Below are 26,001 nucleotides of genomic sequence, written 5' to 3'. Positions count from 1 at the left end.
ACAGTTTTCTCTGCCAGGTCTTCATATTCACCTTTTTCCCAATTGTTTGATCTTGGTGGCATGCATAAATTTGCCACAATTACTTTCCCTTCAGACATACTAATCTCCACTGCGATCAGTTCTACCTGCAAGGGTACATCTAGTTCTATTTCCTTGACTTGCAGATTTTTCTTTGTTAATATTATAATTCCTCTTCCTCTTTTTAAGTTCCTATCTCTTCTCCGTATATTGTATTCCTCTAGGTTTAGTGTATCATTTGATATCCTTGGTGTTAATTTTGTTTCAGTTAGGCAAACAATATGTGGTTCCTTTTCTTGATATAATCATTCATCTCTAGTAATTTAGATACCATTCCCTACATCAGAGTACATCAACTCAGTCATCTTGTTTACATACTTGTCATGACCTGGGTCTACTACCTTTCTCCTTTTTATTCCCTCCTGTTTATGAACCCCTTTCGAACCTGCAATCCAATTACTTTGTAAAAAAATGTGTTCTTCACTTCCTCTGATCTTCCCACATTCTTTGTTCTTGCCACCTCCCTCTTCTCTTTTAGTAATACAAGTTCCTCTCGAGTTAGGCATCTTTTTATCCACACATTTCTGAAGTCTTCTTTTTCCATTAGTTAGTTTGCATTTTTCAGAGTGTCCTCCATGGTGTTTAAACTCTGGAAGGTTACTTTCAGAGGCCTTGATATATTTCTCTCATATTTCCCTATCCTTTTGTGTTCCTCTATGTCTTTACTACAGATTTCCTCTGACACTTCCTTCAATATGTTCATTACATTTGCCATCTTCTTTTTGTCTCTCAAAATTTTGTTTTTTATTTCTTCCTCCTCTACACCAGTGATTACTACAGATTTGTTGATGTCTGCTGAATCTTTGACCAATTTTGGATTATTTTCTTCACACCTTTTTTAATGCTCTTTTCTTCAACTCTTGTTTCTAAGTCTTTCTGTACTTTCACCATTTCAGCATATATTGTTTCCACATCATTTTTGTAGCTTTGCATTGCGTCATTCACCTGGGTTATCTTCTCCTCAATGTCACTACTATGCTCTATCAGAGTGCTTGCCTGCCTAATTGTCTCTGTATCATTTCTGAACTCTTCCATAATACTCTCATAGTTGACAAGTGTGCTTGCCATTTCACTAATCTTCTTTCTAAATGTACCCACCTCACATGATAATTCATCTATTGTTATGTCTTTCTTTTTAATCTTCTTTACTAAATTTTCATTTTCTTCCTTCTGCATGTGCAACTGATTCTTGATTTCATCTATTCCTCTATGAAACACCTTCTCTAATCTGTAAACTTGTTCTACCAGCTTATTATGCATCTCCATTTCCACCAGTTCCTCGTAGAAATCATCATCCTGCTTTCTACCTTTGTCCCTTTTCTTAACTCCATCCAAAGTTGATTTGCTATAGATGGTGGTCATCTTCTGGTGCTAACAGAAAGCTTCTACTTACAGTTTTGCATTCCTCTATGTCGCAGACGAAACAGTCGACACTGAACAATTGATTTACTTGCTCAGCACTTCAGCCTACTTCGTTGTATTGTGTTACTGGAATAACACTTTTACTTAAACTTCCTGTTTTATATTAGAACACTACTTAGTTGGACCTAGTGCTGAGCCTGAGTCATATAAAGTTACTTTTTAGGTATAGCCATTTGAGGGCCGAGATTGGCCCAGTGCGAAGCAATGCGCAGGCACTTCCTCTCACTCTCTAGTGTGTGTGTGTGTGTGTGTGTGTGTGTGTGTGTGTGTGTGTGTGTGTGTGTGTGTGTGTGTGTGTGTGTGTGTGTGTGTGTGTGTGAGAGAGAGAGAGAGACTACAGCATACTGTTGAAAAGTCAAGATAATATAGCAAAAATGATGACAATACAGCCACTACATAAATCTAACATGGCACCTGATTATCTACGGCACGTCCACGCTGAAGCAGCTCCCAGTGTACTGGCCCAGTGGTCATGTTGAATGCCCCCGGGTACAGCAACAACTTACACCCTGAAAAGATGCAACAGCATTGTGATACATAAACTACAGACTTACCTTGAGGCAATAACATTCAAACCCAGTGTGATGCCATGCTACAGCAACATTTACATTTGTCTGGAGACCAATGAGCATGCTAGCATATGTACATCCTACCACCTGATGACGGTTATCCGTGTGTCATTATCTTGAGCCATTTTCCTGCTCAAGTCCCTAGCTCAGAGGTCTCCATGCAGGACCTCACCCTACATCTTCCTCAGTCTGCCTCTGGACACTCTTCCCTTCATATTTTTAACCAGGACCATCTCCAGCTAGCTATCTTACTCTGGCTTGCAACATCTCTCTGATCCTTCTTATGCTTAATCTCTCTTGCAGCACACAATTCTCACTTCTGCCAATAATCTAAACCCTAATCATCCATCTCAACATCCTCATTTCTCTGCAGTTCAATCTGCACATACCTTAAACTCTTACAGATAGTCTCAAAATGCAATACAGTACACCACATCTCACAACTACTACAAAGACGTTTTCTTGGCATGTAGGATGAGGCAGTAGTTGCCTGATTTCTTCTATCCACATTTTATTGAAGCATCACAGCTAGCCTCTTTTTCTGCCCCTGCACCAAACATAACCCCCAGATAACTTTTCCATCGTCAAAGCCTAATTTCTTAACCATCTTCTGATGCCGGCACCAGAGGTGTTTTTCAAAAATTTTTCTTTGCAGAAAGCAGACAATGTTGAACACAGAGAATAAAAGAAATGCGAGTATAAGTGGCTGGGGAATGGCTGGGAGGAGGAGGGATGTGAGAGATGATGAAATCGGTATAATAGAAGTTGTGGAAGCCATGAAGAAAGTCAAAATGGGGACAGCCCCAGGAACTGATGGTGCGTGTGGTGAAATGCTGAAGCATGGGGGACAGATAGTAGATGACTGGATGTGGAAGATATGCAGATTGGCCTGGGAGAAAGGTAAAGTCCCAGATGATTGGAAGTCAGGTATAATTTTTCCCTTGTACAAAGGAAAAGGGAAAAAAAAAAGTGTGTGGTATTCATACGGGCATTTGTCTTCTTAGTAATTGGAAAACTATGGTAGGATACTTATTGACAGAGTTAGGGAAATAACAGAGAAATTAGTCGGAGAACAGGGAGGTTTTAAGACTGGAAGAGGTTGTGTAGATCAGATATTCATTCTTAGATCTTTAGTGGAAAAGTTTCTAGGGAAGGGGAAAAAGTTGTACGCAGCCTTCATGGATTTGGAGAAAGCATATGACAAGGTGGATAGACAAGGACTGTGGAAAGTATCAAGAATATATGGAGTAAATTAGAAGCTGTTGAATGCTGTGAAGAGTATGAATGAGGGTGTTAGTGCGTGTGGACAGTGAACTGAGTGAATTTTTCTATATGAAGGTTGGATCGAAACAGGGATGTGCCATGTCCCGATGGCTGTTCAATCTGTATATGGATGGGGTTATAAAAGAGATACAAGGCAAGGCAGTGGATGCTGGAGCAGCCCCAATGAGAGACGGCTGTGTGTGGAAACTCCTTGTACTGTCGTTTGCAGATGATACCGTAGTATGTTATTAAGTGAAGACAAAGGGGAGCTGCAAGGCTTGGTGAATGAGTTTGGGAGGGTGTGTACCAAATGGAATCTAAAGGTGAATGTAGGGAAGAGTAAAGTTATGGTCTTCGAGAGAAATGAAGTCAGTGAATGTACAGTGAGGTTGGCTGAGGAGGAAATGAAAAATGTGAGTGCATTTAACCCATGAAGTCCTAATCACATCAACTGATGTGATTTGAGTTTTATGCCAAAATGCCCAATCGCATCAATTGAGCGGGACCTATAAAAATCTGCAGAGCACTGCCTCCGCCCTGATTATGATGTACACGGCTTCAGGCCAATAAGAACTCACCCCTGAGTGGCATGAGGTGGCTGTTGTGTATACATACGCAACGACTTATCTTGCTCTCGTGTTCCTGAACTTGATTCTTCTGAATTCTCCACTCTCTGGCTTCGGCTTTCCTGTCATTCTCTGACTAAATATATCTGTGCTGTTTACTTATCCCCTAATTCTACTGACTATCAAAAATTCTTCGACTATCTTACTTCTACGATGGAACACATTCTGTCCATTTCTCCTTTCTCTGAAATCTCCATTCTTGGAGATTTCAATGTTCACCACCACCTTTGGCTCTCCTCTCCTTTCACGGATCCACCTGGTGAACAAGCCTACATCTTTTCTATCCTTAATGACCTAGAGCAGCTTGTACAGCACCCTACCCGTATCCCTGACCGCCTTGGAGAGAGCTCCAACATACTTGACCTCTTCCTCACAACTAATCCTTCTGCTTACTCTGTTAATCTTTTCTCTCCGTTGGGCTCCTCCGATCACAACCTTATTACCTTAACCTGTCCTATCGCTCCAGTACGGCCTGCGGACCCTCCAGGGAAACGTCGTCTCTGGCATTTTGGAGCTGCGGACTGGGAGGCCCTCAGGCAGTACTTCTTTGATTTTCCCTGGAATGATTATTGCTTCAATGGCCGTGAGCCATCTGAGTGTGCCTTGCGCATTACGGAGGTTATTCTCTCGGGCATGGAAGCATACATTCCTTTCTCATATCCTTTGACTAACGCAAGAAAGCCTTGGTTTAATCACGCTTGTTCTAATGCTGTCCGCAACAAGGAGAAGGCCTACAAAAGGTACCGGAGCCAACCCACCCCTGAATCACATAATCTTTACGTTTCTGCCCGGAATCGTGCTAAGTCTGTTCTTCGCTCTACTAAAAATAATTTCATCCATACTAAATGCTCTCAACTCTCCAACTCGAATTCTTCCCGCTCCTTCTGGCACCTTGCCAAAAATCTTTCTAACAACTTTACCTCATCATCCTTCCCTCCTCTTTTCTACTCTGATGGTTCTGTAGCTATTTCTTCTACTGATAAAGCAGATCTCTTCGCACAGACTTTCTCCTCCAATTCCACCTTAGACGATTCCGGTGCTGTTCCTCCATCACTTCCCCCCTCTGACTTCCTCATGGCTGACATTAAAGTTTCTTCAGTTGATGTATTTTCTGCCATTACTGGCCTCAGTACTAACAAGGCATATGGGCCTGATGGGGTCCCTCCTGTTGTTCTCAAAAACTGTGCTTCTGTGCTTACATCCTGCCTAGGCAAACTATTTCGCCTTTGTCTGTCAACTTGTACCTTTCCTTCTTGCTGGAAGTTTGCTCTCATTCAGCCAGTCCCAAAGAAGGGTGACCACTCCCAACCCTCCAACTATCGTCCAATTGCTTTAACCCCTACACCGCGGGCTTGTTTACCAATTACTTGCGTGTGCCGCGGGGTTATTTGGGCTCCGACAGACTCTCAAAAAATATTTGCCAAAAATCAGTTATTAGTCCTAGAATAATAAAATTACATATGCTTATGGCACATACCTTCAGCTTTCTCCTGGAATGATTGTTGAGCCTTCGTCGGTTACCGTAGGACTTGTGGAGACCTCTGAAGTAGGGTAACGAAGTCTCCACTTTACACTTCCCAACAACCCGTAATATGATTACCACAGCCAGATACAAACACTATAAACACTGTTCTACAATTTTCAAGTAGTTTGGGATCCATACTCAAAAAAAAAAAAAGTGAAAGCAATGGAAATTACGAGCGCGTCTGATCGTCGCACTGGCACTAGTTCGCTCATGGTAGTCTGTCATTTATTATTCATAAAACCCCTCACACTTTATATTTCTATTACTATATAACACTTATATATATCTACAGTCTTTATCCATAAGTTTCCTTCAGTAGTATTAGTTTATTGTCACTGTAGGGATTCAATTTCTTTCAGTAAAATACGTAGCATTCACTTTCTCGTCCTGTAGGCTATACTGGCATTGAGAGTGAATGTCACTTTCATCTTCACTCTCATAACTCATAGCATTCAGACATGCTAGAGTGAAACTCACTTTCATTACTCCTAGGGTATATACTCATATTCTTATAATACTACTCATTTACATTTCTATTTACGATCTCTATTTTATTTACGTTATTTACATTTCTATTTTATTTACAGTGTTATGCACTGTCACTTGAAATAACTTATAAAACTATTTTCCATTGTTCACGTATATTTACATTCATTACTTTCACTTGCTGTTTACACATTATTTACACATTATTTACAATTCCACTTGCACTGTTTTACTCAATAGAAAGATCGTAGTCACTCTTTTATCAATTGTCAGCCCTTTACCTCTTTCCACACGAGGTTTAGTAGGGGTAAAGGTCACAGAGCCATTTGCATGGGGGTGAAAAAAGGCCTTGAAGTCAGCAAGATGAAACATACGTCCTCTCACTTCGGAAGATGACAGTACACTGATAACGCAGGGGCAGCCTAGAGGCCTGCTTTAGGGGTTATTCAGAGTTACCAATATTACTTCTTGAAACAGCTAAGTCTAGCGCTGATATGATTGGCAGGAAATCTAGACAATACATTATAAATTTGGTAGTTCCAGGTGAATGTAAATATCATTTAGGGTTCTCCCTTCCCTCCTTACAGGTATATTTATTACGAAAATAGATTAGAGGCCTACTTAGGAGATATATAATCAGAGCTACCAATGTTAAATCTTGAAACAGCTTTGTGTAGCACTGATATGATTGGCAGGAAATCTAGACAATACATTATAAATTAGGTAGTTCCAGGTGAATGTAAATATCACTGAGGCCTCTCCCTTCTCTCCTTACATGTATATTCATTACGAAAATAGATTATACGGCATATTTCAAGGGGAAAAAAACAGCGAAAATTAGCGAACGAGTGCACGTGAGGTGTTGTCAGGTGATAATTAGCCAATTCCAGGTGTATGGCACTCTCACTTACCTGATTTCTTTCTTGCATATATTATTTGGTATAAGAATACGACATAGGGCTTATTTCAATGGATGAAATCAGTGAAAAATTCCAGGGAAGATTTACTTAGCGTAGCATGGCCGGGCAGGCGAGAGGATAGGGTAATGGAGGGGGGGTAGGGAGGGGAGTCAAGAACAGGGAGAAATGGCTAAATTGTCAACAATGGATGGGAGTACAGATGAGATTAGGAGTGCTGACTAGTGTTGGACATTGTCAGTACTGATAGATGATACAAGCCCCCACTTGAAAGCCCGGGTGAATTCAAAATAACACAGAATCACAAAAGCGACGCCCCGCGGTATGATCCCTTGCTCCCAAGCGTCACGAAAGTGACGCCCCGCGGTTAAGGGGTTAACGTCCTGTATTTCAAAAGTTTTCGAGTCAATTCTTAATAAAAAAATTTTAAGGCATCTTTCCTATCACAACCTTCTTTCCGATCGTCAGTATGGGTTCCGTCAGGGACGCTCCACTGGCGATCTTCTCACCTACCTTTCAGACTCCTGGTCATCCTCCTTTCGGGACTTTGGCGAAAGCTTTGCCATTGCACTTGACATCTCAAAGGCTTTCAATCGAGTCTGGCATAAATCTTTAATTTCCAAACTGCCCTCCTACGGTTTCTATCCTTCTATCTGTACCTTCATCGCTAGCTTCCTTTCTGGTCGTTCTATAGCTGCTGTCGTAGACGGCCATCGTTCTTCTCCTAGATCTATCAACAGTGGTGTTCCTCAGGGCTCTGTCCTATCTCCAACTCTCTTCCTTTTATTCATCAATGATCTTCTAAGCTGTACATCTAACCCTATCCACTCATACGCTGATGACTCCACCCTTCACCTTTCCATTCGGTTCCCGCAACGCCCATCTCAACAGTTACTTCAAGAAACAAGGGATGAGGCTATGGCACACCTAATGTCTGACTTGGCTCATATCTCTGACTGGGGTAAAAATAATATGGTTGTCTTTAATGCTTCTAAGACTCAGTTCTTACACCTATCAACCCGACAAAATCTTCCACAGGTATACCCACTAATGTTTAATAATATTCAGATTAATCCTGCATCATCCTTGAACATGCTTGGGGTTTCATTTACTCGGGACTTATCTTGGAAAGATCATATTACATCTCTTGTAAAATCTGCTTCCAAGAGATTGGGTGTGCTAAGCCGACTCCGCTCTTTCTTTACCCCTGCACAGTTGTTGACTCTATACAGGGGTTTTATCCGCCCCTGTGTGGAGTACAACTCTCATGTGTGGGGAGTCTCCCCACATACAGCTCTTCTCAATAGGGTGGAGTCAAAGGCTTTTCGTCTCATTAACTCTCCTCCTCTTACTGACTCCCTTCAACCTCTGTCTCTTCGCCGCACTGTTGCATCTTTATCTCTTTTCTATCGCTACTTTAATGGTCACTGCTCCTCTGAACTGTCTGCTTGCATTCCTCCACCTCTACGACGGGCGCGTAGCACCCGTCTGGCAGCAAACTCTCATCCCTTTTCTGTCCAACTCTCTAATGCAAGAGTTAACCGTTACTCCCAGTCTTTCATTCATGCAACAGGTCAGCTCTGGAACTGTCTCCCTCTGTCTGTATTTCCTCCTGCCTATGATCTCCAGTCTTTCAAACGCAGTGTGTCCAGGCATCTCAAAATGATCGGATCTTGAATTTGGCTCTCTATTGTATTTTGTTTTTCTCTTGGAGGGAACTGTTACTGCGGGCTCATGGCCTTTGGTTCCTTCTTCCTCGCATTAAAAAAAAAAAAAAAAAAAAAAAAAAAAAAAAAAATGAGGCGATGGAGGGGCTCTGGGTCTTCTACCCCACTCCCTCACTCCCTCCTTGTCCCCCATCACCCTCCCGCCCATCCACGCATCTGCATCTTTCCTCTCACCACCACCTGTGTTCCTTCCCTCCCACTCCCGTCCCTCCTCCCACCCTGCTAGCCTTGTGTCCCCCCTGAACCCCGCCTCATCCCTCCCTCCTTGTCCCTCACTACCCTCCCACCCCCTACAGACTCCCGAGAGGTATCAGGCCACCAAGATGTTACAGAACACACTGAAGTGCTTTCTTTTCATGTGAAAAGTTGATTATTTTTCCAACCCCCATATCTATAGGCCTACTCCCCACAGCCTACTTTATCTCCCCACAGCCTAGTAATCTCCCCACACCTACATACACCTGTTTTCATGGTTGGTGTGACAAAACACTTTGAAATTACCTGTTTCAATAAGAAAAATATGTAGTTATCAAAATTTTCTTGTTTTCGAGTGTTTTCGAGAGGTAACTATTATAAACTTTTTTAACTTTGAGGCACGATTGTGCGGTAACCATTTGGCCTACAGGGGTGCGGATTGCGTTGTCAGGTGTGTAAATTCTTCTTCTTTAGCCAGAACACAATGAATGTCCATCCTTACTCATCACACTACCCAAGTACTTAACCCCTAAAGACTGCAATTATTCAGGCAGGGTACCTCCCACGACTGCAATTCGGGGGTGTTTTGGCGACTTATACCATCTATCTATCTATCTATTGCCAGACGACATAATCCCATACGGGGTGGCCATTTGACTTTGAGTTATTTGTTTTACGGGGAGGGGCACTAACCCTCCACCAACCCACTTGTTGACACGTAGGGAGCAGTATGGTTCGGTTATATGGTTACCACCCAGCGTTGTACATGGTTTCTTGGCTTACAGGAAACCATTTGGCTTGTCATTCAATGTAAAGCCACCTGTAAAGGAAAGAAAAGCAATAAGAAGTGACAGGAAAGATGGGAGAAATGGGAAGAGAGGAGGGCAGGCACAGAAAATGAATGATAAAGGCTACGAAAGAAGTAGGCAGCAAGCAATCCAGGACCCACCAACAAATACATATGTCCAACATGCTCAAAACCTATCACATCGAGCCGACAAACAAAGGGTTCAGTTTAGTGCAATTCCTGCAAGAACTGGACCTATTACACCTGCAAAACACTTGCATCCAGAAAACATTACACAAACACCTGGACCTGCTCCTTACGCTCCTTCCCCTCACCCACCAAGCCCCTTTCCAATCCTACTCCTACTTCCTTCACACCTCCACAGCCAAACCCAGCGATCCCTCCCACACCATCCAGTCCCGCAACTCCTCCCATTCCAACCCACCCTAATCCACCTCAACCCTTACCTCCATCACAACCTCCTCCTACCCCTTCCTCTCCACCCACACCACCTCCCTCTCGTGCTGCAGCAGCCAACACACATCACACATACAACATACATATCCTTCAGTTAAACATAGATGGCATAAACACCAAAAAACAAGAACTCACAAAATTCATCAAACAACAGAACATACACATTGCCATCTTACAAGAAACAAAACGACACAGAGCACAGAAAACACCGACATTTCATAACTACACCACCATTCGACAAGACCGGGGCCGACGGCGGTGGCAGTGTACTCATCACCCTGGTACACAAATCCATCAACTTTGCAGATACCAGTGCAAACACAAAGTCACATCTCCCCACACATGACATCACAACAGAAATACAATCAATTAAAATACGCACTGGTAAGAAATCACACACAACAATCGCTAACACATATATTTCCCCCCAATCATCCCCCACAGTACCACATAATTACTCTCCACAGATACACCACATCACTAACATACTCAACATCATCCTGGGTGGTGATTTCAATGCCAAGTCGTCGGCCTGGCATGTCAACAACCCTGACACACCTAGAGGGCTGGTACTACAATCCCAGACAGATCACCTTTTCATACTGAACAATCTAGACCAACATACCCATATCCCACACCAAGCCCTCTTCCTCCCATCATCTCCAGACATCACCTTCTGCTCCCCAAACCTCGCCTCCACTACATCATGGAGAGTGGTCAAAACCCTAGGTTCTGATCACCTCCCAATCATCATCACTACCAAAACCAGAATCACACCAGCTGGCCACAAACACTCATACACTAAGAGAGCCAACTGGGAGGCCTTTGTAACTGAAACAGAACAACATTTCGAAACACTAAATAGTACACCCTTCACAAACATCAACACCGCTGTGCACAATTTCAATACAATTATATAAAACGCAGACAAAAGAGACATCCCTAGAGGCAACAGAAAGAGACACAACCCCAACTTCACACCAGAAATTCAAGGCCTTATCAGACAACAGGACACACTGCGACACTCCCCAACACCCCATACACAAGACACTACAACAAATACAAGAACTGAACACTCAAAATAAACAATATCAGAACAGCACACACTAAACTGGAAAAATTACCTCCAAACACTTGACCACAAAACAAACATCAGCAAACTCTACAAAACACTAAACAGCACCACACTTTCCAACAGCAACACCACACAATCACACGCTGCCATCACAACAACAGACACCATACCCTCAAACAATCAACAAGCAAACACTCTCTTCAATCACTTTTCACAAGTCAGCCATCTAAACCCCCATCCCAAAGACCAACGTATCATCCGACGTAGAGACAGTTCCCCACAGACCCAAACTACGCACCTTTCACTTACAACCAGACGAAGCACATCATTAACAACCTCAAGCACTATATCTGCCTGTGGACCAGACAACAGATGCAACATTCACCTTAAACACCTAGGACTACAAAGCATACAAGCACTCACCAACATATCAAACTACAGCTACTCACACAAAATAATACCCAACATCTGGAAGCATGGCAATATCATCACTATCCCTAAACCCAACAAAGACCCCACGTTACCCTCCTCACATCGCCCCATCACGCTCCTCTGCACCCCCTCTAAAGTCACTGAATGACTGGTACTACAACTAGTCACACCTTACATTCCCCTAGCCCAGTCACAACATGGCTTTAGGCCACTACACTCTACAAACACCCTTCTTACAGACATTACACAGAGAGTTTTCGATGGCATGAATTCAGCCAGGCCACCACACAGAACACTCTTAATCACACTAGACATTAGTAAAGCTTTTGATGCCATCCCCCGCCACAACCTCACAAACAAAATACTCAACACAAACATGAACAATAACACAAAAAGATAGCTGGCAAACTACTTAGCAGGCAGATGTGCGCACGTTAACATTTGCCGGTCAGTCTTCTAACATCAAAAACTTCACAAATGGCATCCCCCAAGGATCTGTTTTGTCCCCTACACTCTTCAATCAATACATGCACGACGTACCCACACCCCACACACCACACATACACATAGCTTCCTATGCAGATGATATAACACTTACATGTAAGCACCAAAATGCAAACACAGCTGCACACATCATTCAACCTTACCTCAACACACTACACGAATGGTTCACTACAAACAGGCTCAAAATAGCCCCAGCCAAATCTACAGTGACTCTTCTCACAAACTGGACAGCAGAACACAGTCACATCCCACACCTCACAATAAAAAACACTCCCCTACCACACACACACACACACACACACACACACACACACACACACACAAAATCCTTGGTGTAACATACAATACATCAATGTCATTTAAACAACACATTACAAACATTAAAAATAAAATAACACCAAGACTCAATGCTTTGAGGTCACTTGCCCATACAACATTCGGACACAACAAAGAAACTACCACCACAGTATACAAACAATACATACGTTCAGTGATGAATTATGCAAGCCCTGCCTGGGCTAATAACCTCACCAAAACACACTACAACACTCTACAGACCATACAGAACAAGGCCCTAAAAATAATCACAGGCTGCACAGCTACTACACCCACAGACCACCTACATCAAGAAACCAAAGTCCTCAAAGTCAAGGATCACCTTGACATGAGAGGCACCCAGTTTCTTGCCGCAGCCTCCACAAACCCACAACATCCACCACAGTACACCAAGGAACATCAAAACAACACCCAGCACACGATACCATACACAAATACTGTCAACTCTCCCCCCTCGCCCACATCAGACTAGCTTCCAGATGCATTTCCACACTCAGATCACTCACCGCTCCATTCAGTCACTTAACCCCTCCGTGGCCGCCGGCGTCGAATGACGTTTAGCCGATCAATGGCCACAGGTGTCGTTTGAGAGCGGCCTATAAAAAACTGCAAAAATTTTTTGGAAGTGAACGAACGTCCTGAACGTCTTCCCACTGACATACACTACACTCCCATACACCTCATCAGGCAGTTCAAAGCCTGCTGCTGTGATGAGTGGATTTTCAATTTTATCACTCCTAGTCATGCCTAAACAAGCACATTACACCCATTATCTTCACCCAGGCAGAACATATCATCTTTGTCCTCTCTTGCAAATCACACACAACCACCTGTTTATGATTATGAAGTAATACTGGCACATACAAACAAGTCATGATAATAAGTGAAAAATACATTTTTGTCTTGGTATCTTTACCTATTTGCTCAGGTTTGCTGCAATGGTTTGGATGATTTAATGCAGTGCAACTTGTAAAAAACTGTGAAAACCTTCAGGAAGTGAACGAAAATCTGGGACATGAGACTGACATTGACTTCACCCTCTCACATATCATCTGTCAATTCACCACCTGCTGTCATGACAAGTGGATGTACGATTTTTTCGTTCGTGGCCATGCCTAAAAACACAGTTACACCCATTATCTCAACCCAGACAGAAAATACAATCATTTTCCTCCCTTGTGAAACACATACAACCACCCTGTTTACGAGACAGCAATATATATTGCGAAAATAACAAGGTAAAATGATAAAGATGAACGTAAAATGATAGAGAAAGATGAACATGTTATTACAGGAAAAATACATTTTCCCCCGTCTGTAAACTTATTTATTTCTGTTTTGTATCTGTATTCGTAATAATCAGACTTCTGAAACTGCATTACGATTCCATTTTTTGCCATGCTCGTGGTGTGGGAGCTCGAAGTTGCAACTCAACTTCTGTATTGCTAATCGGATCTGACCCTCCACTTTATTCTCCTGTGGCAGAGTCTAACCTTGGAGGACACGTAGTTTTCTCATTTAGGACCAAAAATTCAACTCTTTCACTCTCTTTTCCAAACATGGGCACAACGATAACGTAAAAACTCGAAACTACCATAAACATATTTTATATCAAAAAGGTGAAAAAATATTCATAACAATTATTTTTCCGGCCATTCCTAACAGATTATGTACTGAAATCATTCGATATCATCATATCTCATATATGCATAACATTTCAGCACCATTCGTATTGTTTTGGGAGGTAAAAAAAAAAAAATAACAACACCTGCCCAGTTGCGTTGCGGCAGCGCCCCTGGGCGGCGATATCAGTTGCCAATATTTCTGCAACTTCCACGCTTCATTGCAAGCCATAAAATGCGTCAAGGAGGCTGGGATTTGTACTGTTAGGTGCATCTGAACTTTCTCTTCAATATGGCAAGAAGAAAAAATCAATTTTCGAAACTTCAAAAAATGGCCCCTGCATCGGCCTGGCGTGCACGAAAAATTCCAGGCCTTCGGCCATGGAGGGGTTAAAGACAACACACAGCTGCATGCACGGCCTCCTGACATCCACCCTTCTGAATCCTATCTCCCTCGTGAGGACAGGGTCCACCTGGCCAGGCTGAGATGTGGGCACCATCCAGCCCTCTTAAGCTACCAGAAAAGGCTGGATGACTCTGTCGCTGATGCCTGTCCAGGATGCAACACAGCACCCCATACTACTAAGCACATTAAGGAAGACTGCTTTGCACACAATCACCTATGCCAACAACACAACATACACTCTTTGAGAGCTCTGTGGGAAAGCCCGGTCTCGGCCATGGCCTTCCTAAGGGACTCGGGGCTGTTCGACCAGACTGCCTAGGGAACAACTACTACTACTACCATATGTGCTCCCTATGTGTCAGAATGTGGGTTGGTGGAGGGTTAGTGCCCCTCCCCGTAAAACAAATAACTCAAAGTTGAATGGCCACCCCTTATGGGATTATGGCGTCTGTCAATATATAGATAGATAGATAGATAGTATAAGTCACCAAAACACCCCCAAATTGCGGATGTGGGAGGTACTCTGCCTGAAATAATTGTGGTCTATAGGGGTTAAGTACTTGGGCAGTGTGATGAGTAAGGATGGAAGTGTGAAGGTTGAAGTGCTTGAAAGGGTACAACAAGGGAGAAAGGTTGCTGGTTCTTTGAAAGCATTGATATTAAATGGGGAAGTAAGCATTGAAATAAAAAAGTTACAGCATGACAGTATTGTGATACCAACTCTAACATATGGAAGTGAAGCTTGGACCTTGATGGAGGGACACAAGTCAAGAGTGAGAACAGTGGAAATGAGTTATTTGAGAGGAGCATGTGGAGTCACATGTAGAGACAGACAGATAAATGGAGAAGTAAAGGAGCATTGTGGTGTGTATGTGGATGTGATAGGAAGCATTAGGAGAAACACACTGAGGTGGTTTGGCCATGTGGAGAGGAGGGAGAGCAAGAGACTGACGAGGAGAGTGTATGTGAGTGATGTGGAAGGGAGGGGGAGGGAGGAGGAGGACAAAGATGAGATGGAGACATGGAATGGTGAGGTATGAGAGAGGAAGGTGTGAGCTGGGAGCAGGGCGGTGAAATGGCGAGGGACAGGGCGACATGAAGGTGATTTGCTTGTGGCCCTCCCTTATGGGATTAAGGCATCTGGCAATAGATAGATACACAGACTATGTCTGGTGCAACTATCTGTATATTACTATCCTGATTCAGTCCCTTCCAACTGCTATTAATCAGAGAAGGTGTGTTGCTCATGACAGATGAGTGATGACTGAAAAAACATCCCCATACATGGGGTGTACTTTACTTAGGCAAGTGCAGTACATGGGTTATATAAGAGATTTTAAAAAGTGTAGCAAGGATTAGCTGACATGTGAATGCATATATTTTCATGTGAAAGAAAGGGAATTATCATTTTTATGATGCTGCTTCCTACAGTACACCATAAAGACAAAGTACATGCATTTCAAAAGAATTATGAGCCGATCTCCAAATTTTGTATTGCATACAATGACAATAATGTAATAAAACAGAGCACTACTGTTCATAAATTCTTGGTAATATGCTTATCATAAATTAAGTGTCATTTACCAATTATTCTCTCTCTCTCTCTCTCTTACACACATTCATACATATACATATACTGTACAATACATATTTATAGACAGTAATCCCTCATTTATCCAGATATAATAGAGCCAAAGTCATGTAGTGGCAACATCCAGATAATGAACACTCTTCCCCTACCATACCCAGACCCTACCTATACCCAACCTCCAACCTATAACTAACATATCTGTACAGCACCTATACTTAATCTGGCAATGTTTTCCGGTCATTCTGGCAAATTTAGACATTAAAACACACCGGGAATATCCAAAGCAATGCTAAACACCAAAACACCATACAGAAAAACCACTGAAAACCAAAAAACATACTACCTAAACACTACAGTATGTAAAATACCTCTCCTAATTTTGGCACTGTTTTCAGGTCAATCTGCCATATTTAGACATCAAAGCACACATAAGAATATCCAAAGTAATGCTAAACACCAAGAAAACTATGAAAAAAAAAAAATGCCCTACCTATACACTACTGTATGGACAAAACCCCTCATAATTTTGGCACTGTTTTCCAGTCATTCTGCATACTGAGACATCAAAACACACACAGGATTATCCATACTTATGCTAAACACCAAGAAAACCATGAAAAAAAAAAAAATTAAAAAAAAAATCACCCAAACTATACACTACTGTATGTGCAGTACCCCTCCTAATTTTGGCACTGTTTTCAGGTCATTCTGCCATATTGAGACATCAAAACACACCCCCTGGGGGTAGGGGGGGTTTTCAAGAATACTCTCCCAGTATCCCTGCTTGTCGTAAAAGGCGACTAAAAGGGTTGGCCGAGGGTTAGTGCCCCTCCCCGGAAAACAACTAACTAAAAAAACAAACAATAAGCCTCAAACAAGGACTGACCTAACGATGACGACCAAGGACCGGACAAAGGACATGGTTATTGGAACGTGGAATGTATGGGGAGCGAATGATGAGGTGAAAGAGAGAGAGATTGTTCATGTGCTTGAGGGTGCGAAAGTGGATGTATGTGGAATAACTGAAACAAAATGGAGTGGAGAAAGTGTGAGAGAATGGAAGTATGGATGGGGTATATGTGCAGGAGTAGGTGAGAATGAGAGGGCAAAGGAAGGAGTATCTAGAGTTGTCAGTAAAAGATGGAAGAGGAGTATAATCAGTTGGGTCAAGGATTGTGTGGGTAAAGTTGAAAGTTGGAATACAAATGTGGGCGATTGTGTGTGCGTATGCGCCAACGCAAGATCGTGCTAGAAGAGTGAGAGAAGGGTTCTGGACAAATGTAGAAGTGTGCATGGAAAAGTTTGGAAGGAATGAGAGAGTGTTTTTGATCGGTGATATGAATGGTAAAGTTGGGAATGTGAAGGTGGATGGAATAGTTGGTGTGTGGGGTGTGCCTGCTGAGATAGATGAGAGAGTGCGTTAGTGGACATTTGTGCTGGGAGGGGATTGGTGATAGCCAATACCCTCTTCGGGCATAAAATGATCCACAGGTATACATGGCGAGTGATGAGAAGGGTGGGTGGTGAACTGAATGAAAGGAAGGCAATGATTGATTATGTGTGTGTGGATGAAAGGATGTGAAGATGTGTAATGGATGCAAGAGTTTATAGAGGTTGGAGGAGTGGACTTTCTGACCATTACTTGGTGGTGGCCAGAATTAGAATTCAAGTAAGATGGAGGAATAGAAGAAGGGAAAGACAAGAGGAAGGAGTGGTTGCAAGGAGAGTGGAAAGGTTACAAGAGGATGAGAAAAAGCCAGAGTATAAGAGAGAAGTGGAGGAACGATTGGGCAAATATGAATTGGAGCAGATGGAAGACATGGAAGGTGTGTGTAGGATATTTACAGAAGAAATATGTGCAGCATGTGATGTGGTGTGTGGAAGGAAGAGAAGACGGAGGGGGGTGCAAGGAACAGCGTGGTGGACTGAAGAGGTGAAACAGGCTGTGGCACAAAAGAAGAAAGCATACAATGAATGGATGAGAAATAGGGGCGTGGAAGAAGTTGAGAGGCGGAAGAGAGAGTTATATGTAGAAAGAAAGAGAGAGGTGAAAAGATTAATAAGAGAGAGTAAGAAGAGAGTGGATGAGGAATTTGGAAGGAATTTCAGTGTAAAGTGGAGGGATTGTAAGAAAATGTTTTGGAAAGAGGTGAAAAGAGTAAGACAGGGTGGAAGTGAAGTTAGCAGGGGAGTGAAAGATAAAAATGGTAGATTACTAGTGGAGAAGGGAGAAAAAGTGAGCAGATGGAGAGAACACTTTAAGGAATTGTTGAACGTAGAGGATGGAAGTAATGCGAGTATAAGTGGCTGGGGAATGGCTGGGAGAAGGAGGGAGGTGAGAAGACAGGAAGAAATCAGTAGGATAGAAGTTGTGGAAGCAATGAAGAAAGTTAAATTGGGGAAAGCTCCAGGAATTGATGGAGTGCGTGGTGAAATGCTGAAGCATGGGGGAGAGATAGTAGTAGAATGGATGTGGAAGATGTGCAGATTGGCCTGGGAGGAAGGTAGAGTCCCGGAGGATTGGAAGTCAGGTATAATTATTCCCTTGTACAAAGGAAAAGGGGAAAAAGAAGTGTGTGGTAATCATAAGGACATTTGTCTTCTTAGTATAATAGGAAAAGTGTATGGTAGGATACTTATTGACAGAGTTAGAGAAAGAACAGAGAAATTAGTTGGAGAAGAACAGGGAGGCTTTAGGAAGGGAAGAGGTTGTGTAGATCAGATATTCATTCTTAGATTTTTAGTGGAAAAGTTTCTAGAGAAGGGAAAGAAGTTGTATGCAGCTTTCAAGGATTTGGAGAAAGCATATGACAGGGTGGATAGACAAGGATTGTGGAAAGTGTTAAGAATATATGGAGTAGATGGGAAGTTGTTGAATGCTGTGAAGAGTATGTACGATGGTGCGAAGGCTGCAGTGCGTGTGGATGGTGAACTAAGTGAATTTTTCTCTTTGAAAGTTGGGTTGAAACAGGGATGTGTCATGTCTCCATGGTTGTTCAATCTGTACATGGATGGGGTAATAAAGGAGGTACAAGGTAGGGTAGTGGATGTTGGAGTGGCCCTGGTGAGAGAGGATAGTGTTTGGAAACTCCCTGTACTGTTGTTTGCAGATGATACTGTGTTGTTGAGTGAAGACGAAGGGGAGCTGCAAGGCTTGGTGGATGAGTTTGGGAGAGTGTGTAAGAAACGGAATCTAAAGGTGAATGTAGGGAGAGTAAAGTGATGGTCTTTAAGAGAGGTGAAGTCAGTGAATGTAGAGCGAGGTTGGATGGTGAGGAATTGGAAAATGTGAGTACGTTTAAGTACTTGGGTAGTGTGATGAGTAAGGATGGAGGTCTGGAGGGTGAAGTGCTTGAAAGGGTGCAGCAGGGAAGAAAGGTTGCTGGTTCTTTGAAAGCAGTGATAAGAAACAGGGAAGTGAGCATGGAAGTGAAAAAATTACTACATGACAGTATTGTGATACCAACTCTAACGTACGGAAGTGAAGTTTGGACATTGTTGGAAGGACACAAGTCAAGAGTGAGAGCAGTGGAAATGAGTTATTTAACCCCTACACCGCGGGCTTGTTTACCAATGACTTGCGTGTGCCGCGGGGTTATTTGGGCTCCGACAGACTCTCAAAAAATATTTGCCAAAAATCAGTTATTAGTCCTAGAATAATAAAAATACATATGCTTATGGCACATACCTTCAGCTTTCTCCTGGAATGATTGTTGAGCCTTCGTCCGTTACCATAGGACTTGTGGGGACCTCTGAAGTAGGGTAACAAAGTCTCCACTTTACACTTCCCGACAACCCGTAATATGATTACCACAGCCAGATATTAACGCTATAAACACTATTCTACAATTTTCAAGTAGTTTGGGATCCATACTCCAAAAAAAAAAAAAAACACTGTGAAAGCAATGGAAATTACGAGCGCGTCTGATCGTCGCACTGGCACTAGTTCGCTCTTGGTAGTCTGTCATTTATTATTCATAAAACCCCTCACACTTTATATTTCTATTACTATATAACACTTATATATATCTACAGTCTTTATCCATAAGTTTCCTTCAGTAGTATTAGTTTATTGTCACTGTAGGGATTCAATTTCTTTCAGTAAAATACGTAACATTCACTTTCTCGTCCTGTATACTGGCATTGAGAGTGAATGTCACTTTCATCTTCACTCTCATAACTCATAGCATTCAGACATGCTAGAGTGAAACTTTCACTTTCATTACTCCTAGGGTATATACACGTATTCTTATAATACTACTCATTTACATTTCTATTTACGTTCTCTATTTTATTTACGTTATTTACATTTCTATTTTATTTACACTGTGTTGTGCATTGTCACTTGAAATAACTTATAAAACTATTTTCCACTGTTCACGTATATTTACATTCATTACTTTCACTTGCTGTTTACACATTATTTACACATTATTTACAATTCCACTTGCACTGTTTTACTCAATAGAAAGATCGTAGTCACTCTTTTATCAATTGTCAGCCCTTTACCTCTTTCCACACGAGGTTTAGTAGGGGGTAAAGGTCACAGAGCCATTTGCATGGGGGTGAAATAAAGGCCTTGAAGTCAGCAAGATGAAACATACGTCCTCTCACTTCGGAAGATGAGAGTACACTGATAACGCAAGGCCAGCCAGCCTAGAGGTCTTTTTAGGGGTTATTCAGAGTTACCAATATTACTTCTTGAAACAGCTAAGTCTAGCACTGATATGATTGGCAGGAAATCTAGACAATACATTATAAATTTGGTAGTTCCAGGTGAATGTAAATATCACTTAGGCTTCTCCCTTCCCTCCTTACATGTAAATTTATTACGAAAATAGATTAGAGGCCTACTTAGGAGATATATAATCAGAGCTACCAATGTTAAATCTTGAAACAGCTTTGTGTAGCACTGATATGATTGGCAGGAAATCTAGACAATACATTATAAATTAGGTAGTTCCAGGTGAATGTAAATATCACTTAGGCTTCTCCCTTCCCTCCTTACATGTATATTTATTACGAAAATAGATTATACGGCATATTTCAAGGGGAAAAAAACAGCGAAAATTAGCGAACGAGTGCACGTGAGGTGTTGTCAGGTGATAATTAGCCAATTCCAGGTGTATGGCACTTTCACTTACCTGATTTCTTTCTTGTATATATTATTTGGTATAAGAATACAACATAGGGCTTATTTCAATGGATGAAATCAGTGAAAAATTCCAGGGAAGATTTACTTAGCGTAGCATGGCCGGGCAGGCGAGAGGATAGGGTAATGGAGGGGGGGTAGGGAGGGGAGTCAAGAATGGGGAGAAATGGCTAAATTGTCAACAATGGATGGGAGTACAGATGAGATTAGGAGTGCTGACTAGTGTTGGACATTGTCAGTAATGATAGATGATACAAGCCCCCACTTGGAAGCCCGGGTGAATTCAAAATAACACAGAATCACAAAAGTGACGCCCCGCGGTATGATCCCTTGCTCCCAAGCGTCACGAAAGTGACGCCCCGCGGTTAAGGGGTTAAGAGAAGCCTGTGGAGTCACATGGAGAGACAGGCTGATGAATGAGGATATAAAGGAGCGTTGTGGTGTGGATGTGGATGTGATAGGAAGCGTTATGAGGAACACACTGAGGTGGTTTGGCCATGTGGAGAGGATGGAGGGTGAAAGACTGATGAAGAGAGTGTATGTGAGTGAGGTGGAGGGGGGAAGAGGGAGGGGGAGGCCGAGGATGTGATGGAGGGATGGGGCGGAGAGGTATATGAGAAAGGGGGGTGTGAGTTGGGAGTAGGGCAGTGAAATGGCGGGGGACAGGGCGACTTGGAGGCGATTTGTTTGTGGCCACCCCAAACGGGATTGAGGCGTCTGGCAATAGGTAGATAGATAGAACAAAACAATGCATAAAGAACAAAAATCCACAAAAAAATTGACGGTATGAAAATCTGTTGTCTGTGATGAGTGACTGTTCCTGGGGCTCCAAAAAAAAACCACAGTCAAATATGCCACCGGAAATTGGTTATATTGGTATAAATGGTATACCATCATCTTCACTGCTGTTTACAAGATATGCTAATAAAAACACATAAAAATTAAGTAAAAGTACAGAAATGCTGCAAAAATAAAGTGTTCATAAAACTTACATAACGTCCCATCATCTATCTATCTATCTATCTACCGCCAGATGCCTTAATCCCATACGGGATGGCCACAAACAAATCGTCTCTACGTTGCCCACTGTCTCCAGCCATTTCACTCCCCTGCTCCCAATTCACACCCCCCTCTCTCATATACCTCTCCACTCCATCCCTCCATCTCATCACCTGGCCTCTCCCTCCCTCTCTCCCCCTCCATCTCATCCTTGGCCTCTCCCTCCCTCTCTCCCCCTCCACCTCGCATACACTCTCATCAGTCTCACTCTCCATCCTCTCCACATGGCCAAACCACCTCAATGTGTCTCTCCTAACATTTCCTATCACATCCACATCAATACAACAAAGCTCCTTCACATCCTTACTTGTCAGTCTGTCCCTCCATGTGACTCAAGGGGCTCCACTCAAACAACTCATTTCCACTGTCCTCACTCTTGACTTGTGTCCTTCCAGCAACGTCCAAGCTTCACTTCCACACGTTAGAGTTGGTATCACAATACTGTCATGTAGTAACTTTTTCACTTCCATGCTCACTTCCCTGTTTCTTATCAATGCTTTCAAGGAACCGGCAACCTTTTTTCCTTGTTGTACCCTTTCAAGCACTTTACCCTTCAAACTTCCATCCTTACTCATCACACTACCCAAGTACTTAAAAGTACTCACATTTTCCATTTCCTCATCATCCAACCTCACTGTACATTCACTGGCTTCATTTCTCTCGAAGACCATCACTTTACTCTTCCCTACATTCATCTTTAGATTCCGTTTCTTACACACACTCCCAAACTCATCCACCAAGCCAAATATTGCCAGCACCTTCTAGGAGTTAAGCATATGTCTAGATGCAGAATTTCATGAGCTTTCTCATGATCATCTTGGAATTTCAATATGACCAATAGTAGTCGAATAATTCGCAAAAAAAATATGAAAACTCACGAGTCAATGTTATCACCACGGCGGAGAGTAGGGACTGAGGGAGTGAGGGAAGAGCCAGGAGGGTATGGAGGAGGGACGGGAGGGTGGGAGAAGAGAGACTGTGGGCAGAATTCTAAACCCTTTGTCAACAGGTGGACAGGTGCTTTTACCGTACATTTACTCGTGGTTTGCGGACTGTTGGACGTGCTTTTACCGTACATTTACTCGTGGTTTGCAGACTGTTGGACGCCGAGTGGCCATGCAGAAATACAACTCACCATAACTGGGGGACTTTCGGCGTTCGGTGGAGAGGCAGATGGGCACTGTCGCAGAACATTACTCATGGCTCGTGGTCTGTGTTTGACGGTGGTGGCGATTGGGAAAGACTTGGCCCGTAAGCCACGCAATATTGGACATTCGGTGGGGATGTGTACGGATGTTTTGACACTGCTTGCAGTAGTCGTATTACTTGGGTGCTGGAAGTTCAATGGGAGTGACAGGACGAGCAGGCAACTCGGCCAGTCAGTACAGGGGCGAACGGACATTTTAGCTCTGGCTGTGGGTTACGGACTACTTCCCGCTCATGGCTTGAGCCCAGCAGCCACAATACCAAATGTTTGAACATGTCGGATGGCCGACCGAAGGTCCCGGGGAACTTTTACGTCCGGATAATAGCAAGTAAATTTGGATAATGGTTTAGTAGAGCCATGGTCCAGCAACCGGTTATTGAACATGACCAGATACTGAGCATCCTGATAAATGAGGGACTACTGTATACACTGTATAGGTATACCCCGGTTTAATGATGCAATTGGTTAAGTAAAAACCCATCGTCAAGTGGAGAATCTTATCTTGGGGCAGATTTAACATGCAAAGTATTGGGATGCATTTTCGAGCCTTGGGTTTCCCCCCCCTCCCAACCAAGTCCTAAACCCACCCAAATGAGTCCAAAAAAAGTTTAAAGCCAATATAAATGGCCTAACAGCTGTAAATGAAGCTAACCTAAGCCTAACACCAGTAAATAACTCACTGAAATGAACAAATAAAATAGAAATTTGTTAAATATAAGTCCAGAAAAAATCAAACTTAGTAAACTGAACCCAAAATGGCAATGTTCATCCAACCTATGACTAAAACACATTAATCTAAGCCTTAAAACAGTTTATAAATCAACCTAAACACACAATTTGTCTAAAATATCATAGAAATCGGTTTAAAAAAATGAAAACCCATCGTTAATCCGGGGTATGGCCATTGTAGGGGGGTAATGGTGGTATTTTCTACCCCCATCGCTAAGCCGGGGTATTGTATATCAAGGTATACCTATATACATATATACTGCATGTGTGTGTGTGTGTATATACAGGTAACTCGCACGGAACACGATCTCACGGAACGCGCTCGCAATTATACACGGTAAGGGCTGGGATACATATAAGACAACGTAAGTTTAAAAAACCATTATGAAAACTACAAATTAACGCAGGAGAGGCCTTTGAAAGATCAAATCCTCGAACGTCACCGCAGCGCGCGGTTTGTTTTGATTACGTGACGATCTAGGCGGGAAATTATTCAGTGAGTGAGACATTCCCGAGTACAGTAGCACAGTATTTGTAAGTTAAATATTTACAGTACTGTACTGTTCTGGTAAGTTTATGTGCAACTTAAAGTACTATTAAATAACGTTAAAGCAAGAAATAAATTCTTATAACCAGTTTACCTGATAGGCGTCAGAATATTGCCTTTTTTATTTGTTCGTTTTTTCCACAATACTGTACAGTATTTGTAAGTTAAATATTTACTGTTCTCGTATGTACTGTACTTGTAAGCACTAAAATAAAGTTAAATCATTAAATAAAGCCTTGTAACCAGTTAACCCGAATTATATGATTACCCATGATCGGCGTCGGAATATTGCCTTTTTTGTTTGTTCGTTAAACTCTTACTGTACTGCTTTTCTACAGTACTGTATTTGTAAGTTAAATATTTACTGTTCTGGTATGTACTTGTAAGCAATTAAAGCATTAAATAAAGCCTTGTAACCAGTTAACCTGATTTATATGATTACCCATGATCGGCGTCGGAATATTGCCTTTTTTTTTGTGTGTTCGTTAAAGACTTATAATAAAAGAAAAATACATATTTGTCTTGGTATCGTTACCTATTTGCTCAGGTTTGCTGTAATGGTTTGGATCATTTGATGCAATGCAACTTGTAGAAAACTGTGAATAAACTTTCGGGAAGTGAACGAAAATCTGGGACATGAGACTGACCTTGACTTCACCCTCTCATGTATCATCTGTCAGTTCACCACCTGCTATCGTGATGAGTGGATGTAAGATTTTTTCGCTCGTGGCCATGCCTAACCACACATAGGTACACCCATTATCTCGACCCAGACAGAAAATACAATCTTTTTCCTCCTTGCAAAACACAAACAACCACCCTGTTTACGAGACAGCAATATATATTGCGAAAATAACAAGGTAAAATGATAAAGATGAACGTAAAATGATAGAGAAAAATGAACATGTTATGACGGAAGAAGTACGTTTTCCCCGTCTGTAAACGTATTTATTTCTGCTTTGTATCTGTATTCGTAATAATTGGACTTATTGTTAGTTCTGAAACTGCATTACGATTCTATTTTTAGCATTCGTGGTGTGGGAGCTGGAAGTTGTGACACAACTTCCTTATTGCTAATCGGACTGACCCTCCACTTTATTCTCCCGTGGCAGAGTCTAGCCTTGGAGGACTTGCAGTTTTCTCATTTAGGACTGAAAATTCAACTCTTTCGCTCCCTTTTCCAAGCATGGGCACAACGATAACGTAAAAAATAACTCGAAACTACCATAAATATATATCAAAAAGGTGAAAATGTATTCATAACATTTT

General features: G+C 42.2%; 1 protein-coding gene across 1 annotated transcript in view; it reads right to left on the bottom strand.

The window, feature by feature from the left end:
- The window catches only part of LOC145412792 (omega-amidase NIT2), a 144,327-nt gene that overhangs the window by 62,905 nt on the left and 55,421 nt on the right, over nt 1-26,001 (bottom strand). The window contains exon 5 of the mRNA XM_080282572.1: nt 1,915-2,009. Coding sequence (XP_080138698.1) covers nt 1,915-2,009 — 95 coding nt within the window. The remainder of the gene's footprint in view (nt 1-1,914; nt 2,010-26,001) is intronic.

Source organism: Coenobita brevimanus, chromosome 94 (assembly GCF_032717465.1).
Source record: "Coenobita brevimanus isolate Jiangsu-jjx chromosome 94, ASM3271746v2, whole genome shotgun sequence".
NCBI classification, from domain to species: Eukaryota; Metazoa; Arthropoda; class Malacostraca; order Decapoda; family Coenobitidae; genus Coenobita; species Coenobita brevimanus.
The sequence above is the reverse complement of the archived record's forward strand: the minus strand, read 5'-3'. Positions and strand labels throughout refer to the sequence as shown.